At 43.2% G+C, this 13,783-nt stretch overlaps 1 protein-coding gene across 1 annotated transcript; it reads right to left on the bottom strand.

The window, feature by feature from the left end:
- Positions 1-7,722: 7,722 nt before the first annotated feature.
- Positions 7,723-12,690, bottom strand: nsun5 (NOP2/Sun RNA methyltransferase 5). Its single transcript, XM_079558713.1, has 5 exons — positions 12,082-12,690; positions 11,237-11,760; positions 9,733-9,928; positions 9,447-9,605; positions 7,723-8,048 (listed from the first exon to the last, which is right to left on the bottom strand). The coding sequence occupies exons 1-5, from the start codon at positions 12,480-12,482 to the stop codon at positions 7,790-7,792; spliced, it is 1,539 nt and encodes a 512-aa protein (XP_079414839.1). The 5' UTR covers positions 12,483-12,690; the 3' UTR covers positions 7,723-7,789.
- Between the last annotated feature and the right edge of the window lie 1,093 nt (positions 12,691-13,783).

Genomic DNA, 13,783 nt, shown 5'->3' with positions numbered 1-13,783 from the left:
TGATGCTACTTTTGATTGAGACCAGACTAAATTCATTCATCCGATGAGTGAAGCTTGAATTATTTAAAAGCCATATGGCCCTGGTGAGAGGCAGAGGACTTCAGGTTTGGTCTCCTCTCACAGTATACTGCATTATGATGTATTTTAATTTTTTTTGCATTCAGGTTTGTAAACCCAAATGTCTGCTGAATGAGGCTCATGTAGAAATGTAAAGAGCTTTTCAGGAGCTGCCTGGAAAGGGCTGGAGAGCTAAAGGTTGAATCACATTTGGTGCCAGTCGGATGGAGCATAGATGAGTTAGTCACCTCACCTCTACACATTCGCATTTCTCATTTTCTTGACAAAACTATGTATTTGGTAAAAGCCAGCAAATAACCCCCGCAGTAAGGCAGCGCAGGTTCATGGACTGATGAGCACAAGAGACAGTATATTTGTAATTTGTGTTTTAACAATTGGTAAAAATATCTTTTGTTGACTTAAAACCTTAATTTCTGTCACAAATTCACTTTCATGCAAACTTAAATTACAGTTCAACACAAAAGTAACCATGTACACAGCAGCAGTATTTCAAGACAGCATATCAGTGATTTGGTCAGGGCTCTAGTAACGCCCCCTACTGGTGGAAAAGGGCCAACGAAATGCCCAGCTTGTACAGGACCCATGTGATAACCCTACAGGTTAGAATTGGATATACATTAGAATAAGATATGAATATTACGCTACTTTAGTAAGCTATTATATTATAGGACCATACATACCAACATCACTGCAGTTTTAGAGTGTCAGCCTGGAGGCGCAACTTCAGGGTTAATTCCAGGCTGCACAAAAGCTGCATAAAAACTCCAGCGTAAGCCTTTGCTCTGCCTGATTCCGTCAGATCTAAGCAAGCAAAGCAGGAAGGGCTGGCTGGTACTTGGATGGGAGACCATTTGGGAAGCACCAGGAAGCCTGGGGTGAATGTAGAGTGTGAGTGAGTGGTTGGTGGTGTTCATAGGGGCCAATGGCACAGACTGGTTGCCTTGCTTTCGTCAGTCTACCCCAGGGCAGCTGTGGCTACAACAGTGAATGAATATACAGTGTAGCACTTTGAGAAACTTGGTAACACAAGCTTGTAAAGTGCAATACAAGTGTAAGGCATTATTATTATATTCAAAATCAATTATGCAATTATGAATGTTTAGGTGGCTTACTGAGATGGGACAATATTTAGAATAAGGATGGACCCAATGAATGAACACTTTCATGAATGAGAGCGTCCTACTACGCACCGAGGGACTTTCGCCTGCATTTCATTGTCACTATTTAATACAGAAACATATTTTCAAATAATAAAAGGTAAAATATCAAAGCAGAGGCTCCAAAATAAGGTTTTTAACTCTATTTTTAGGCTTCATATGCATGACATGTCCATTTTAACTAGAGAAAACAACTCAAATCTAAATTATATTACCAATTTGAGACATTTAAACTAATTTCGATATTCATTTCTTTGGAGTGTGTGAATAAAAGGCAAATTATTAATAAATAAATAATATAAATAAAGTCCTTTCCTTCGTCACATCTCCCTCCTGTCTCCTCTAACACACTCCTAAGTGCGGTACAAATTTAATGAGTTTGATGTCCTTAATTATGGAAGAGGCTTCGGGTGATCCAGCTCTAAAGCCTCACACGTCTATTCAGTAAACAGACAGCCTACACTTCATGCACCGGAGATGTTGATATTGTGGTTTTAAAGAGACACGTGACCACATTTTCAAGTGTCTAACTTTATATTTGGGAGGTTTTTCGGAAGGATAGGTTGGTTCATTGAGCTTTGATCATTTTCTCAGCGGGAGGCACAGGGGCGTGTCCATTAGCACTGTGGCCCTAACACGATCTGACAGACTGCACTCATGTACAGTGGCCTTTACTGTACGTGTGACTGCGGGGGAGGGGCGCTTCACTTTCAGGACGTCCGTCTGTCTGGAAATGGTTTCAATTCACTCCCCACCCGACTGGAAAGAAGGGTCAAGTCAGCAAAACACAAATCTGCGGCTCAGCAATATATCGACAAATACAGTCATCGTGATATCACTAGATGCCACAATTTATCGAAATATCACAGAGGTCGTCCATAGACTGAGGTTTAAACACTCAGGCTGTGATAAAACGGGCAGAAGTTAAATTTTAGTCCAGATTTTCCTCATAAGCCTTGGTTTAGTTCTGATTTCTTATTTTTCCCAGCCTCATTTTCATACCATTAAAAAAAAATAATAATAATTCTTTACCATTTACCTTTTTTTTTTAATTAATTAATTGGAACAAACCATGTCCGCCGCAAAAAGTAATTGAGAAACAAACTACAGTTCCCCTTATTTAAAGATACACTGCGTAACATTTCGGACTACGTATGATGTTGCCAGCAATATAAACAGTGTTGGGCAAGTTACTTTGAAATTGTAGTATATTCTATATAAGTAAAAATGTAACATGTTTGTATCACATATTACTGTTGCTGAGTTACACTACTTTGAGTTTCTTCTGAATTACTTTTGGCAAAGTATAAACAAAAAAATAATAATGCCAGCGAACAAAAGTGCAGTCAAAGGTTTCTTTTTCCTTTGCTTTTCCCCATTCTCTCGACATCAGCTACACGTACAGATCTTCACCAGTCTGAAACTTGATTTGGTGCTGCATTTTATTTGTAACTCGTTACTTTAATATGTTACCTCCGACACTGAATATAAAACATGCTCCTAATGAGCAGCTCAACGCCGAAAATGCCATTATTATGGATGAGGACCTAACCTATTCAAATCTCACATTTGTCTGCCTTTTATGGAAATGTTACGCGGTGTGGCTTTAAGTCATTTAACTCATTTCAAGAAATCTGTTTATGGAGGAAGTTCTTTCAAACTTAAATAAAGAAAGAGAAATCTGAAACAATCTTATTTCAATGTGATGAAAAAGCACAAAAAACATGCCCTTAAAAAATGCCAAAAATGTCACAAAAATGTGACAGAAAAGCAACATTATAAAACTCGAGAAGCTTTTAGATTTGGTTAATGTCGAATTGGAGAAAAATGCGCTCGGTTAAAGGGATCTTTCAAGATTTTTAACATAGGGGTTCATTTCCTACTTATCCAGAGTGTTGTTGATTTCAGAGATATATATATATATATGTATATATATATATATATTAAATTCATACAGTCCTTAGTTTTGAAGAGTTTAGCGGTGCTAGGCCAGTGCTAGGCTAGCGCATGTCTATGGTAACTAGTAGCCTGCATTAAAAACCTCTTCAAAATCATGGGGTCGTCCTCCAAACGTTGCCATATCTGATTTGTAAAAAGCTCCTTTGTGAATTCCACATGTAGTAATGCGGCCGCAGGAAAACAAACTACTGTAGATCCAGTAACTGAGCAGATCACTCCGCCGCTGCGCAGCTACAACCAGGAAGCTGATGCTGCTCAAATATAAGTTATTTTAAATGCAAAATGGTTGTATTTCAAAAATGATTCAGTCGACACAGACATTTACAGTGCCTCTCGAAAGTATTCATACACCTTGAACTTTTGCACAGTTTGTCATGTTTACAACTCTAAACGTAAAGATTTTATTTTTATTTTTTTTACTGAACATTCACACACAAGTAACAGACAACTGTGAAGTGAAAGCAAAATGATACATGATTCTGTTAATTTTCAAATAATAGAAAAGTGAAAAGTGGGGCGTGCATAAGTATTCATACAGCATTTTCTGAGTGCATTAAATTGCCTTTAAAACATTTCTAATGACTCCAGAATGTTCACACCTTGGCCTAACCATTAAATAGAGGCACCTGTGTGTAATCTACTCTCAGTATAATTTCAGCTGTTCTTTTAGGCCTTCAGAGCTGTGGTCGGAGTGTATTGGTCACTAAACAACATCATGAAGGTCAAGGAGCACCAGAGAGGTCAAGAATAAAGCTGTGGAGAAGTTTAAAGCAGCATTAAGTTATACAAAGATTTCCCAAGATTTAAACATCTCCCGGAGCACTGTTCAATCCATCATTCAGAAATGGAAAGAGTAAAGCACCACTGCCAACTTACCAAGACGTGGTCGTCAATCTAAAATATTAGATCAAACAAGGAGAGCACAGGTAAGAAATACAACCAAGTGCCCCAAGATAACTCTGGAGGAGCTGTGAAGTCCTGCCGCTGAGCTGGAGGAATCTGTACATGGGACAACTATAAGTCGTTCTCTTCACAAATCTGGCCTTCATGGACGAGTGGAAGAAGAAAGCCATTATTGAAAGGAGGCCATAAGAAATCCTGTTTGAAGTTTGCTAGAAGTCATATGGAGGACACAGCTCCATGTGGAAGAAGGAGCTTTGGTCAGATGAGACAAAAATTGGACTTTTTGGCCCAAATGCAAAACGTTATGTATGGAGCAAACCTAACACTGCTCATCGTCCTGAGTGCACCATCCCCAATGTCAAATATGGTGGGGGGAGCATCATGCTGTGCGGCTGCTTTTCCTCAGCGGGGACTGGGGAGACTGTAAAAATAGTTGTGAAGATGGATGGAGCCAAATACAGAGACATTTTGGAGGAAAACCTGCTGGAGTCACAAGAGAACTGAGGCTGGGGCGGAGATTCACCTTCCAACAGGACAATGACCCTAAACACAAAGATAAATCTCCAATGGAATGGTTTCAATAAAAACATATTAATGTGTTAGAATGGCCCAGTCAAAGTCCTGACCAAAATCCTATTGAAAATCTGTGGAATAATGTGAAAACTGCTGTTCACAAACGCTCTCCTTCTAATGTGACAGAGCTTGAGTTGTTTTGTAAAGAGGAATGGGCTAAAATGTCAGTCTCTACATGTGCAAATCTTGTAGAGTCAAACCTCAAAAGACTTGCTGCTGTTATTGCAGTAAAAGGGGTTTCCACAAAGTATTCATTATCTGTATGAATACTTATGCAAGTCCCACTTTTCGGTTTTCCTTTTTTTGAAAAATAACAGAATCATGTATCATTTTGCTTTCACTTCACAGTTGTTTGTTACTTGTGTGTGAACGTTCAGTAAAAAAATCCAAATAAAATCTTTATGTTTAGGGTTGTAAACATGACAAAATGTGCAAAAGTTCAAGGTGTATGAATACTTTCGAGAGGCACTGTATGTGGGTAGTCTGGTGTTCTAAGTGATTTGCCTCAGGTGTACTGTGCTTGGGTCAGACTGTTTTTAATGCAGGCTACTAGCCTAGCACCGCTAAACTCTTCAAATATAAGGACTGCATGAACTAAAATATATGTATATCTCCAAAAATCAACGACACTCTGGATAATTAGGAAATGAGGCGCTAGGTCAAAAATCCTGAAACATTCCTTTAAGGTGGGGATTTTATTTTGGTGTAATTTCATGTGCAATAAGAAAAACCTGCCTCGTGGACAGATTTCCTGAAATGAGTTCCTCAAATAAGGGGCAAATGGAGTCATTTCAAGAAAATCATACTTATTGGTTTCGTAAATTGCGATATTCAACACAGTGATATATACTATGCACATATAGGCCCACTAAAAACAGCAAGAATGATCATATAGGCCCACGTTAGCCTCATTAGGCTCCTTTTCTCTTTTGTTTTGCTGCAGACCGCCTCCGGGTTTCTCCATTACGTCCACTTCACTGACCTCCTCCCGCTCCGGAAAACACGGCGTCTCCCTCACGGCCACTTTCTCAGACACAAAGGAATCATCAAGTGTGCGCCACAATAATCAATTCTCCTGTAACTGGATCGGTTCCATTTGGCAAAGGAACAAACTGTTTATCCACAAAACAACAGTCCAGCCTGGTTTATTGTAATATACTTTAAACAAAGGATAATGACATATATTAAGGCCATATTATGTTTTAAATAGATTGATCAAAATGACTCAAATTAAACTGGGATCATTATAACGCTGTATTTCTGGAGATGTGACTAAAGATTTGAAATACCCACCAGAGGCTAAAGCATGGATTCAAGGCAGGATTGGGTTTACGAATCTGGATTTCAATCTTCAAGAGTAAATGTAGTTTGATTTTGCAAAAATGTACAAAATCCACCACCTGGTCTTGCTTTTTGATGTTAGGTAAGCAACAATATCTATGTATTATTTTCTGTTGTTTGTGTCTCTCCTTCACAGATCTCAGCGACTAATCAGAGTCTAGTATCCTCCCGCATTGACCAATGAGACGAGCTATTCCTGTGAACCAGCCAGTCAGGCCCAATCAGGAGGGAGGGGGAGGAGCTTGATCATTGACTTTTGAAAATTCTGTTCCTGCTCTCCTCATTTTACAAATTAAGGAGGGCTTCCTGGTTAAAGAGGGGAGGAGCTTGATTGTTTACTTTCAGATTTCACTCTATCTCACCTCATTTTGCAAACTTACAGACTGTCTCTTTAAGGTGAACAGTTCGAACCGGATCAATTTGACCAAACTCTCCCCCGAACGACCCAACAAAAGTGCAGGCGACACAAGTGAAAGCACTTAGAAAGAGGCTGCAACTATAATTTTTTTAGTGCAAAAGCTTAAATTAGCTGTGGCGCAAGATTTTATTCACAAATACGTTTTTCAGAGCGTAAATATCAGTCCCACACAACTGTAATTTTAAATTATTCAAATAAAAAAAAGGGTGCTTCGATCGCGTCTTAGATATCGTGAGTTATCCGGCTGGTGTTATTCATATTTTATATTAAATAGAGCCGTCTTTTGAACGGCTCTTTGAAATGAACGGATCCCAAAGACTTGACTCCCAGTACAGAGCCATAAAACCCATCACTAACATTTGTCAGTAAATAGGCCACTCCAAAATGTTCATTACATCTGAACCACATTTATAGCAGGAACAAATGAGTTCATAAACGTTTAAAACTGTCTAAAAATAAATAAATAAATAAATAAATAAAAGGGAGAAAAGTAAATAATCTCTCTCTCTCTCCACATTACAACTTTCTAAAGGTAGACACTGCCCTCTAGTGGACAGACCTATACCCTGATCCTTCAGTTTGACATTTCTCAAAGCACATTTGCTCACATATTCATGAGGCTTTATCAATAACCTCTAATCCCACGTATGCACCAGTCGATTCTACACCTAAGATAGATGAGATTTCCTTACACTGGTCAAGAGGAGCACCTAGCAGGAACACATTGTGCATGTTTAAAGGAACAGGCCACCGGTTTTTCCATACTGAGATATGTTCTTGCCTGAGCTTGGACAAGCTGATGCGTACCTGTCTGGTCGTTTTGCGTGACTGAGCGCACACACAAAGACCAAAGATGTTGTTAGCATTCGGCCTCTCCCAATGTATTCCTAAAGCTCCAAACGGGGGTGAAGTTGGGAGCTACCACGCTCTTCCACAGGCACGCACAAAGACCAGACAGGTACACATCAACTCGTCTAATCTCAGGTAAGAACATATCACAGTATGTAAAAACGGTGGCCTGTTCCTTTAAGGCTGATAGGTCAAAGCGGAGCACCCAGAAGATGGCCCAGGAATCAAACCCATGACCTTCTTGGTGAGGATTTCCAAGGACAGCGTTATGAATCAGTCTGGGGAAAATATCGCCAGAAGTTTGATAGTTTGCGCAAGATAAATGGGCTAAAAATACCCTTTTATCTTTAAGTCAGTAATGCAACAGAAAACGCCTTCATACTTTTGGTAAATCATTTAATTGTATTTACATTTTTATATATTTTTTAACACAATTATCAATGCAAAAAGTATCTCAATTGACCCCACTCTACACATTTCGCTTTATCATAATGTGCTAAACCTTTACTCTTCAGTGCGTAGATGGACATACAGGCTCCTGGGTCTTGTTGTTCTTTTTCCTCCTCTTCCTCTTCTTCTTCTTCTTCTGAGCTGAAGGTGCAGCCGCCTCTCCGCGTTCAGTCTGTTGAGTTGTTGGCGGGTCCTGGGTGTCCGCGGGTTCGGCCGAAGGTTCAGGCGCGTCTTCGCTCTCTGAAGCTTCACACTCCGACTCCGCCGCTCGCTTCAGGGCCGAAGCGGTGCCGAGAGATTCACTGGGACACGCGGCGACACTGTGTAGAAATAAATGGGATTTGAAACGTCTCGATCAGCACGGTTAACAGCGGCTATTTCGGCCAGTGGTTCTCAAACTTAGGAGCGAACAGACTTGATCAAAACATTTCAGACTAGCATTAGTTAATTAAACTACAAGGTTAGGGTTCTGAACAAAAGGGGACTCTAGGCCCCGCAGGCAGCAACGGAAATTAAAAATGCTAAAAACAATCAACAACAAATCAATGGTGCCACAATAACTGCAACAGGACTGAGCACAGAACAGCTCAGGTAGGGCTGGGCAATTAATACGCTTATCTCTCATTTACAGCTGTTTGCGTTTCTCGCTCGTTTGCAGCTGCTTTTCATTTGCTTGCTGCGCTTCTTGCTCGTGCACGTTTGCGCTTCTCGCTAGTTTTCAGCTGCATTTCATTTGTTTGCAGCTCTTCTTGCTCGTACGCGTTTTTAGCTGCTTGCGCTTCTCGCTCGTTTGCAGCAGCTTCTCATTTGTTTGCAGCCCTTCAAATGAGAAGCAGCTGCAAACGAGCGAGAGGACACAGTTAGCCGCGGGACAATGTTAGCCGCGGGACAATGTTAGCCGCGGGACACAGTTAGCCGCGGGACAATGTTAGCCGCGGGACACAGTTAGCCGCAGGACACAGTTAGCCGCGGAACACAGTTAGCCGCGGGACACAGTTAGCCGCGGGACAATGTTAGCCGCGGGACACAGTTAGCCGCGGGACAATGTTAGCCGCGGGACACAGTTAGCCGCAGGACACAGTTAGCCGCAGGACACAGTTAGCCGCGGGACACAGTTAGCCGCGGGACACAGTTAGCCGCGGGACAATGTTAGCCGCGGGACACAGTTAGCCGCGGGACAATGTTAGCCGCGGGACAATGTTAGCCGCGGGACAATGTTAGCCGCGGGACACAGTTAGCCGCGGGACACAGTTAGCCGCGGGACACTGTTAGCCGCGGGACACTGTTAGCCGCGGGACAATGTTAGCCGCGGGACAATGTTAGCCGCGGGACAATGTTAGCCGCGGGACAATGTTAGCCGCGGGACACTATTAGCCGCGGGACACCGTTAGCCACGGGACACCGTTAGCCGCAGGACACTGTTAGCTGAACTTTCCAGTCCGACTGCAATATCTGTTTACTTATTGGTGCAGGAAAGGCCATATTTATAGTTTTCATCATAAAAAAATAAAATCCAAATCTAATCCAAATCGATCAATATGGGGAAAAAAATCTAATCAAATATTAATGCTTTATGGACTTTAGGAAATACAGATCTGATCACTTGGAAGTGGAAGAGGAAAGTGCACAGGATTTTACCCAGGACAGCGTGAGTGAAGGTAAAGCTGCTCCAGATGACTTTGAACACCTTCACATTACTGGTGTGTACTGGCTCTTACCTGGTCGGCTCGGGCCTGTCGTCTGCGTCTTCTTCAGTGCGTCTCTGCAGCAGAGCCACGAAGAAGCCGTGAGTGCGTGTGGACGAGGGGCTGGCCCTGAGGCACTGAGAGAGGGGCTGCAGTCCCCGCTCCGGCCACTGAGGCAGCACTGGCACCAGCCTGGGGAGGAACAGGGGCCGGTCAAGACAAGTCTGTGGAGTTTCTTACTTTAACAACCGCTAGTGTTTACAACCACATCGGGACAGATTTTCAATTCAAAATGCATCAAAAATGTGATTGTTTGTACCTGAAGAGGCTGTTCTGCTGCAGACAGGCCAACACCACATCCTCGTTCTCCTGCCGGTGGACGGAGCAGGTGGAGTAGACCAGTCTGCTTAACCGGGGGAAGCTGAGCGCGTGGTTCAGACACTTCAGCTGAAATGAGGCTAGTGACTTTAACCGGGCCTCGTCTGTGTCCGAGTCCTCTCTCAGACACACCATGCCTGCACACAACAAACAATGGGAAGGAAAGTCAAATTAAAGCCACACCAAGTACTGCCTCGTACTGTGTGTTTGATCTTCCAGGGGACAACAGGCCTACATCACGATAAACTCAGGACTGTACCGGGTCTGAAATAGATCTAAAAGTGAGATAAATTATCCCTAAAATATAAGGTTTCCTCTCAGAAACTAACCTAAATCAGAGGTCCCCAACTAAATCACTTTGAGCTGGGTGGCTGGATGCGTGGGTGGGTGTTTGTGTGGGTTTGGGTGGGTGGATGGGTGGATGATGGATGATGGATGGATGGATGGATGGATGTAAAAATCGCAGTGAAAAATTACACAAGTTTTTTTCAACATTGTGCAGCCCTACCTCCGACACTTTTGGGTCCAAAAGGACCAGTTGAGAACCAGTGCTTTCAGCCATGTTTCAGGAGGCGCCACTTTATTACGCTTTATTATTGACTTTGCCGGATTCTGTCCCGTTTAGCCCTCACATTCACATTAAGGCAAGGCAATGACAAAGTTTTTGATTTTCTTATTTAGAGAAATTAAAGGGACTAGATGCCAGACTGCCACGTCAGGTCTTGCTTGTAACAGCGGTCTATATTAAAGGAACGGGCCACAGTTCTTCCATACTGAGATATGTTCTTACCTGAGCTTAGACGAGTTGATGCGTACCTGTCTGGTCTTTGTGCCTGTGGAAGAGCGTGGTAGCTTCTAACTTCACCCTGTTTGGAGCGATAGGAACATACTGGGAGAGTCCAAATGCTAACAACATCTTTAGTCTTTGTGCATGACTGAGCGCACGCACAAAAACCAGACAGGTACGCATCAACTCGTCGAAGCTCAGGTAAGAACATATCTCAGTATGTAAGAACTGTGGCCTGTTCCTTTAAGCTTGTGCATGACAGGCAGGAATTAGATACTGAAAATGAAAAATCCCTCTGAAACTTAAATGGGCATGCAAGAGTATAAGGAAAACCTCACTTTGAGAAAAGCACCTAAAGTTTTGAAAAATCTGTGCATGCACGTGTTCTTTTCTGCCACTTCAGTCTCGCAAAAAGGAAATTGCCACATTTGGTCATTATCTATCGTCACCTTTGGTGCTATACGTGGATACCAAACATGGCAGTATTTGTAAATGAATAAGCATGGGAAAGTCAAGTCTATAAAAAGTTAATAAGCATGATTGTTAAGGCTCTTTTTTGGCTCTGACATTAAAACAAAGATGTCAAGGATAGAAACTAGTTAAAAATCTCAACATCGCCCACGTGGTGATCAACCAATGACCCCCACAGGCCCATTACCTGAGCCGCTGCAGGAGGGGTCCAGCAGGATGTACTCCACCTCTCGGTGCTCTGGCGCCTGCGGGTCCACCTTCAGGAAGTCCTGGTGGCTCAGCTGATGGCAGGTGACCCCGGCTCTCAGCAGCAGCGTGGACATGGTGGACAGCCTCTTCGCGTCCAGGTCGAAGGCCAGGAGCCGCCCCTTGTTCTTCATGAGCGCGGCCAGGTGGCTCGTCTTGTTGCCCGGAGCGGCGCAGGCGTCCAGAACCACGCTGCCGGGCGGGGGGTCCAGCACGTGGGCCGGGAGACAGCTGGCTTTGTCCTGGAGGATCAAGTGTCCCGCCTTGTACAGGAAGTGGTCGTGGAAGTCCTTTTTGGGGGAGAAGGCCAGGATCTCGGGTATGTGCATGTCTTGAACAAAAGTCTTTCCCTTCAGTTTCAGATCGTCTGGAGTCCTAGCCCGACCCTGGTACATGAAGCCTTCTCTCTTCAGGTAATCCACTGCATCCTCCAGGCTGGTCTTTAGAGTGTTCACGCGCACATACCTGCAGGACAGACACATGAGGCCAAAGGACATCACAGCAGGTGGAAGAATAAATCAGCCAGTTATAAAGATCCTACATAGCAAATGACAGGAGGTAAAACGGTGTTCAGATCGTACAGGTCATTTGGAATCCAAGTTTCATGCTTTTTAAATGACATTATATACTTCATTTTGGCACAATATGCTTTAATATTCCTAGTGTACTGAATCTTGCTCAAAACAAATGTGTCAATTTAACTTTAACAACATCACTCATCAGATAATTCGCAAACAAGAAATGTCGCCAAAATGATCACCACCTATCCAATAGCAGCCTGCTTACCTGGGCAGAAGCTGGTCCCCTCGCTGCTGGACGCTGGCAGGTATCAGGTCCTGGTTGTCACTGACTCCCTGGCGCACTTTGATCCGGGCCAGAGCCGCTTGGAGCCGCGGACGGTTCTTGAGCAGCGCGGCCTTCCAGGTGCCCCCGCACTTAAGTCCGCGTCCCAGCAGCAGGTCGTACACCAGCACTTTGGCCAGAGGCAGGCGCAGCTTGGTCAGCTTCAGGAGCCTGGTGGAGCCGATGATCTCCTCCAGGACCGAGGAGAACTTCTGCGCCTCGCAGACCAGAGCGAAGAGCTGCTTGATGTTGCTGAACTTACTGTCGTACACCAGGGTCTTCAGAGCGGCCTGTTTATTCTCTGCTTTCTCCAAAATCTCAGCGGCTTTGACGTACAGCGCCATGTTCTCGGTCGTGGTGCCAATGCCCACACTGTCTATCTACTAATCTGAGAGTTACTTTCCCCGTGGTTCACACATGTTTACCAGCAGACACACGTGGGTAGAAAAAGTGGAGCTGCATGATCCTGGGCGGAAGCGCGATAGCCGGCAAATCACAACTGCGCATGTGCAGTGCTAATACTTCGCACTTTAATGTCTTATATCTGTGTCATGACAATCGGTTTACTGTCAAAAATGAGCCTTGCATCACTTTAATTCTGATGGTGTTGAATACAGCTGAGTTTGCGTTGTAGATATGTTTGTTTTTTGTATATCTGCCGCAGGCGAGAGGCGGAGCTACGCCATCATAGCACCAAGCTAACCGTTAGCACGTTCGAATCTTTTAAAACAGAAGCACTTTTTAGAATGCTGAATTACACTCATGGTTTTCATTTCTATGGTTGTGCCCATGGGCTAGTTGGTAATCATGTAAATATTGTTTTTAAATAAGCATGCGCAGATGATTGGACTTGCCGATATGAGGAAGCACGGGGTCACGTGACTTCTTCATCGAGTAGTTTCCAATGCTGTAAGGTCGGTGGGTTTGCGTAATGCTGCCTCCTACTGGCACTTCTGGCACCCTCATAGATTCAGACGGCTGCCGCTGCTTCATTCAGTTTATGAATGAAACTGCATGACAGCAGGGTCCTCCTCAGTCTTTTTGGACTCGTGTGGTGTCTCGGGTAGATTTAAAGCGCCGATATACACCTTGAAAGCACTGAGGATCTCTTGGGAGGTGACATTGTGGGAAGCATACATTCCATTCTTGCATGTCAAACCGCTTGCAAGCGCCATTGTAACGCTTTGTCCGTAGGTTAATGTTCCAAATATTAGAGACGTCAGTCGCTAATACAAAACAGACTTTTAAAATTGTGTGTAATTTATTAACAATATTATCTCAATATCAAAACTCTCAAAATAATACATTTACAAAATATTGAAATAAGCCCTTCGAATCAGAACAGAGAAACTACATGGGGTTTACAAACTTTGTGGCGTTTGAGTAAAGAAAGAAAAATGTTTCAATCAGGATGAAGGAAGTACTGCTCTTAAACACATTTAGTCCATACTTGTCGAGACATTTTGTTGTTTCGCTAAAATAGTTCATGGACGCAGAGAGCATCTTTGGAAATGTCCACTAATGGTCATATGCAAAACAGCCAGAGGGAAAACAAAAGGGGAAAAGAACTACTCTTTCACTGATTGCTCCACATTTTAATGGATGTATTTTCTATCAAATGCAAACACAGAGACATGGAGAGGAA

The sequence above is a fragment of the Gobius niger genome, assembly GCF_951799975.1.
Source record: "Gobius niger genome assembly, chromosome: 6".
In the NCBI taxonomy this organism is placed as follows: domain Eukaryota; kingdom Metazoa; phylum Chordata; class Actinopteri; order Gobiiformes; family Gobiidae; genus Gobius; species Gobius niger.
Note: the sequence above shows the minus strand (reverse complement) of the source record. Positions and strands in the feature narration are given on the sequence as shown.